At 39.5% G+C, this 6917-nt stretch overlaps 1 protein-coding gene across 1 annotated transcript; it reads left to right on the top strand.

Moving 5' to 3' along the window:
- The first annotated feature begins 3753 nt into the window (after nt 1–3753).
- LOC148871162 (beta-1,6-galactosyltransferase GALT29A-like) lies at nt 3754–5927 on the top strand. Its single transcript, XM_088967189.1, has 2 exons — nt 3754–4017; nt 4149–5927. Exon 2 carries the CDS (start codon nt 4403–4405, stop codon nt 5684–5686), a length of 1284 nt encoding a protein of 427 aa, XP_088823315.1. The 5' UTR covers nt 3754–4017; nt 4149–4402; the 3' UTR covers nt 5687–5927.
- Nucleotides 5928–6917: the final 990 nt, after the last annotated feature.

Here is a 6917-nt window from a genome sequence, read left to right as displayed (position 1 = left end):
TCTCTCCTTTGGAAATAAAATCTCATTTATATTGATTCCTATTTCTATTCCCATTCCTGTCTGAACCAAACAGATTATGGGAATAGAGATCATTCCGATTCTGACTGCAAACCAAAAAAAACCCTTAATTACAAATATGACAATTTTTTTTTTTATTTTAAAAATTCATATATTGGCAAACAGCCCTTTAATCTTTTAGTTTGTGAGAATCATAAAAACGAAATGGGACCCGAAAATTATGGATCACCGGTATACTGATTCAACTATTACTGAGAATGCAATGATAGTTGTAGCCTTTGTAAGGGATTTGTAGCTTAGTGAAAAAGAAACAGTATGAGGAGTTATGAGCAAATATATCAAATTACAGGGGTTTAAAAAAATAAAAATACTATTAATGTTTGCCTACTTCATATGTTTTGTGGTTCCCACATGGAAGGAGTTTACATCTGCGCCCCACAACATATCTCCCTGTATATTAAGAATATCTTTTAATGATAAATGTTTCTAATACATTGTAGGAGTTTGTATATAGAGAACTTCCCATAATAATCAGAAATGATAATATCATCAATAGAATATGTTTCCAATACACGAGTACTTGAGACGTTGTAGAGAACTCCATTGGAAGATGTCATGTGCCTTTCTTTTTATATTCCAAAATCCATCGAAAGCCCAAAAATTGGCACCAGCCTGACTTGGGGCTCGCTTCTCCAAGTCTACCATCCCCACATAACACCTTCAATAATCAATATGTGTGTATCTTGTTTCAGTAGCACAAGACTAGTCAGTTGATACAAGAAACCCTTTAAATATAAAATTCTCAACCTTAGGTGGAAAAAAAAAAATGAATTAATACTGAAGCTCCAAACGTTTGGAGTAAACAAACTTATATGCTAGATTTGGTTGACTTGGATTTGTTTGAGCAATTTGGGGGAGGCATATTTGCCAAAGCCCAGAAGGAAGAGCTCTGTGATGGTTGGGTTCCAAATACCAGCTGACATCACAACACTCAACCATGCTGTTCCCAACGGACAGCCAAGAATGTTGTAACGTCGGTGAGAGGACTAATTTTGTGAGGTGCAAATCCGAACTCACTGAATTGTGTTCAATTATAGACCCATGATTCAAACCTGAAGTGTGGTCGGGTTGCGTGGTTTTCCATGTCAGAGATTGTATGTGCAAACCTGATTTAAGAGTTAAAAAAGTGATTCAAGCCAAACATAGTTTTTTAATAAAAAGTAATGGATAGTTTAAAAAGAAAGGGTCAATTTCTAATGCATTCACACAATTATGTCACAAACGTAACCTAAACTATTCCTTGAATGACAATGCATCCATATTACAAGTTACAAAACCATTTGCATTCATACTTTAATGTAACTACTAGTCAAGAGACTCCAAATTCCGTAATGTTGATGGAGATGGCAGCATTCCACCTACAAATCAAATGCAAAAACCAGAGAACAAAGCAATCTAATTCTGTCATCATCTTTCTTTAGGGAAATCTATGCTGCCAGAAACACATGATATCAGAAGAGTTTTGATCAATCAAAAACCCTTATTAATTTCGATAAATGCCATTTGATTAGTTATCACTTTTATAACAATAATTTATTAGTTACAAGTTCTTTCGGTATCATGTCTTTCTGTTTTGTATGGTTTTTAAGTTCAGTTTGGAAAGAGTACAAATGCAAATATGTAAAGCACAAAACCTTAATGTTTCATATTATTTTGTATGTATTTGCACTGTACATATTTACATTTGTACTCTTTTCAAACTAAGCCGTAAGAATAAAACCTATGATTCCAAAATGGTTTTGATTAATCAATCCCTCACCCGTGAATTTTGTTGAAAATCTACTTGATTGATTGGCTATAATTTTTGAGTATCATATTCTTGTAGCATCATAATTGAACCCATTTTTAGAGGTAGAAGTTTGTTATCCAACTTGAAGAATTTACACATAGGACCTGGTCCTCAAGTCAGATCAATCCGGACCCACTCAAAATTTGACAAATGCTCGACCTGGGCCACCCAAATTGCAGTGCTTAATTGTCTTTGTCCGGTAACATCTATAATACAAGATCAACTTCATATTAATTTTAAATTAATTTGTGGGTTCGAATATGATGCCAAAAAAACATGATATCAGAAGATTGTGATTGCTCAAAGCCTTTTCGGCATCACTCCCTAAATTTTCCCTTAATTTGGATCTCTTGCTTATTGTCACTTTTTTAAGGGCTATTTAAGGCCTATCCAAATCAATCTAATACCAGGTCCTAGTAAACGGTATTGTTCAATTCTAATTATTGTAAGGCTATGTTTGGAAATGGTGCAAATAGAGAGTAAATGATGGTTTAGTGTAAATATGTATTTCGGTTCAATTTTCTAGTGTTTGGTAAGAATTTATTTATGCATTGACAATGACAAAAAAAAAATACAAATTTCAAGGTATATTTAGATCCAAAATGAAATGTAATTTTATATGACAAAAGGAAGTAAATTTGCATTTAAAGTGGACTTTTGTTAAAAATAAATATATTACTTTATTGGGATTCCTATTTGCATCCATTACAACTAAAAATTGTCTGATAACATGGCTTTCTTTGGGAAGAGTGCTATATGCACTACTTTTGTCAGTTTTGCTAGTGTTTGGCAAGATTACATTTGTGCATCGACATAGGGGGCATCCTTTTTCTGGATTCTGAGAGGTGAGAAGTTGGTTAATGTGATTTTGATTCTCATTGACTAAGAATGTCATGTTCTTTTTTTAGATTTATGTGGAGATCAAATAAAGTTTATTTTTTTGGTACTTACCTTTCTTAGGTGGATAAATAACTTTCCCACCTTAGAAGAAAGTTGCCAATACTTGAATGGGATAAAAATGTCGCTTGTAATAATAGATTTTTATGGCTAAAATGGTCATTATATTGTTTGCATGAAAAATAAAATAACATGAGTAAATGCACTTATCCAGATAAATCTTTCCTAGGAAATACTTATCCAAATAAAATAACATGAGAAACACGGCTTCCAAGGCATGTTCGCATAAAAAATGAGAGGGAATTTTATATAAAAGATCGATGCACATTTGCACTCGAAGTTGATCAAATGTTAAAAAAGCATATTGTGTACATCCATTACAACTAAAACTCGTTCGCAAAAAGTAAATTTATAACTACAGACGGGCCAGACGCAACAGAGCGATGACCTGGGAGCGGATTCCCCCACCGGCAGGGGGACAGGAGACGGCCATCTCGAGGCACATCACGACCTACAGGCAACACCGGCGAGACCCGGGAAGGCAACCCGAAATGTACTTTGTAAATTTGCATTTACACTCTATTTGTACTCTGCCAATTTTACATTTGTATGGACCGAAATACACTGCATATTTTCATTTACACTCTATTTGCATCTTTCCAAATGCAGCCTAAAGTTAGACGAGTCCCTCTGCGGTCTGTATCTATCTGTATCCTGTAGTGCGGTTGACTCGTAAATTAAACGCATGCAAGTCTGCTTTGCAATCTCCTTCCGTGCATCTGGGGAGGGTATTTTCTCCCTCGGTGATATTTTATTAATAAAATACTCTGAAAAACCTACCAGCCATTTGGCTGGTAACCCCTGTCGTCATCCACCACTCGACCTTTACACCTGAGTTCAAATCCCCCCAGTCGAGCCCTTCCAAAGAAACAGTGGACTACAAAATTTACAAAAACGTTTATAAAAAACTCCCAAGCAGGGTGATCGTTGGATTTATCCTCCATCTGCCCTTCTCATCCAACGGTCTGTAAATGGAGAAGCCAGGATAAAAGGGTAGATCAGCATCAGCCTTTTAAGGCTGTAGAACAGCTCTGCTTAGTCTTCTGTGTCTGTCTGTCCGTCTGTCACTCTGTCGTTTTATTACCCATTTTTTGGTTGCGTAACAGAAACAGAACAAACTCCACACTCCAGGCGCTTTTGCGGGTTTTTAGGGATTTCGCCGCTTTGAAAGAGAGAAAGAAACTCTCTTCGAGGTTGGGATCTGCTACTATCACGTATCGGATTCTTTTCACTAAGCTGGAATCCGTCTCTTCATAGATCTGATTCTTTTTGTTTCCCTTGTTCAAATCTTTCTTCCTTAACTACCTTTGTCTTTCTGCTGCAGACTCCAGCTGGGGCTCCATCTCTGAAGCTTACTCTGGTTTCTTTTTTTTTTTTTTTCTGGGTTATAGATTGTCCCATCTGCAATCTGATTGGGTTGAGAAGAAATGGCGAGGTTCCCGCTTCAAGATCTGTGATTCATTCTTTTAATCATGGCAACATGTACTTGTTCCACCACCCGAGTTACTTAAGTGAAAGGTTTCGGGTAATCCGATCTGTTTTTACTTGCTTGGGTGGTGGAGGGGTTGAGGGGGTTCCATGAAAACGTCTGTGAAAAATGATGTCTCTCATTCCAGGCGTCTGGTTAAGTTCTGTTGCTTATTTGCCCCCAATTTAGGAGCAATCTATGGGCGGTCTCCCGATTTGCCCGCTCCGATGAAGAGGTCTGTTCGTCCACTGTTCAGTCTCCTGCTCCTTGTTGTGATTGTGACCACGCTGAGCTGTAGAACCGCCATTCGCCGGAGTTTCGGTTCCTTTCAGCTGGAAAACGATGTCACAGCGAAACTGGCAGTGCCGGTGTTCAACTCGACGCTGCTCAGGCATGCGGCGATTGATATGGGAGAGGCGCAGGCCAAGCAAGAAGTCGAGCAGTTGCTAGAAGGGAACTTTGGCGCCCCAGGGGGTGGCCGCTCGATCTCATCGTGGAAGCGTCTGAATCACCTTGACGTTCGGAGTAAACCTTCTGTTAGCAGATTGCCAATCAACTTTCGTTCCCCAAAGTATTACAGGCTCTGGTTGGATTTCCGGAGAATCCTCCGTGATTGGTCCAGGAACAAGCGCTATCAACCGGAGATCATGTCGGAGTTGATCAGCCTGGTGAAACGGCCTCTTGATAGACACTATGGGTTCGTTGATTCCGACCGGCCATATGCTTCTTGTGCGGTTGTTGGGAACAGTGGGATTTTACTGAAGTCTGAGTATGGGGGGTTGATTGACAGCCACGAGATTGTGATCCGCCTGAACAATGCCAGGACTGAGGGGTTTCAACGAAATGTAGGGTCGAAAACCAGTATCTCATTCGTGAACAGCAATATATTGCATCTATGTGCCAGAAGAAATGGCTGCTTCTGCCACCCTTATGGCGAAACTGTTCCGATCGTTATGTACATTTGCCAGCCGGTGCATTTCCTGGATTACACTCTCTGCAATTCCTCCCACAAGGCTCCATTGCTAGTTACGGATCCACGGTTCGACGTCTTGTGTGCTCGGATTGTGAAGTACTATTCCATGAAACGGTTCTTAGAAGAAACGGGGAAGTCCCCTGAAGAATGGGGTCCTACCCATGATGGTGCTATGTTCCATTATTCTTCTGGTATGCAAGCTGTCATGCTAGCACTGGGAATTTGTGACAAAGTTAGTATGTTTGGTTTTGGGAAATCGGTGGTAGCAAAACATCATTATCATACCAACCAAAAGGCAGAACTTCATTTGCATGATTATGAAGCAGAGTATGCCTTTTACAACGATTTGGTTGAGAGGCTGCAGGCAATACCATTCCTTGCAGACAAATTCAAGGTTCCTTCTGTAGCAATATATTATTGAGTTGTTTCCTGGTGCAACTTTCTGTGTTTGTGAAATCTTAAATCTAATTGTTGGTCATCAAACTCTGGTTTGTTAGAACTGTATCAGTGGTTTCCCATGACTCGAAAAGGAGTCACAGTTTGACATGACATGTATAAAACTGCTATTCCCAAATTTGGATTGGGATTGAAATTGCTGTAAAGGAAACACTTCAATTCACAAAGGATAAATCTCATCTTCTGTCCGGTACCAATTTTTGTCATTTTTGCTTTTGGTAATCTTAAGATTAATTGAGGCATCCACAGCATTTATTTCATGAAAGCATTCAATTTGAAGTGTCTATCGTCTAGATTTAGAGTTGTTTGGATCTCCAAGTTAGATTTGGGTTGCATACTTGCTTTTTATATATAGAAAATCTGTTCTGTAAGTTCTTCACTGTATTACCAAACCTTTTTCAAGGTCATTGGATTTGAATCATTTGATACTGTATATGAGTGGCAAGCCTAACATTATGACTTCTTATCCATGCCCATTTTTATCACAAGTTCTGAGTTGGATTACTCTATAAGGATGCCAAGAATGAAAAATGATGGAATGTGAATTGTTGTAAACGTGCTGTGTAAGCCTGTATATTAACTGGTAGCTGTGTTTTTCTTATACAGGCTATTAGATGCTTCATTCATTTTTCCAGAGATTCTATGTGAAAGAAAGTGTTGAGTAGTACTTATTCATACAAACAGTAATTGAATCATATGATGGTTATGAAGCTTGTTTCTATAAGTTTGTTCTTTAAGAGAACTGTCAAATACTACCAAATTTCATTTTCATATTACCTTTCTGTCAGGGTTCCTTGAGACATATTGACTATACTGCATGCTTTGGCTACCAATATGCTAGTTGTAGAGGTATGTTTGTTCAGCTCAAGTTGTCATTATTGATGAGGGCAGATTTGGCCCTCCGGTAAAATTGTGACACGTGGCACCTCGTGACAATTAGGAAAACACCCAGCCAACAAACTTACGAAGTTGGTGACCCACCCGGGCACCTGTTTGGCCGGCCTGGCGCGACCTGTGCGTGGCCTGACACGCGCCTGCGCGACCTGCGCGTGGCCTGACGCGCGCCTTCGCGGCGCGCACGAACTGCACGGCACGGGCGTGGCCTGCGCGAACTGTGCACGGCCTGCGTGACCTGGCCGACCTGGACCAGCCTAGCGCATGATCCGGCCAAGGCGCCAGCTTGACGACCTGATCTA

The sequence above is a fragment of the Nelumbo lutea genome, chromosome 2 (assembly GCF_056320005.1).
Source record: "Nelumbo lutea isolate HS-2025 chromosome 2, American lotus-T2T, whole genome shotgun sequence".
Taxonomy (NCBI): domain Eukaryota; kingdom Viridiplantae; phylum Streptophyta; class Magnoliopsida; order Proteales; family Nelumbonaceae; genus Nelumbo; species Nelumbo lutea.
The sequence above is the reverse complement of the archived record's forward strand: the minus strand, read 5'-3'. Positions and strand labels throughout refer to the sequence as shown.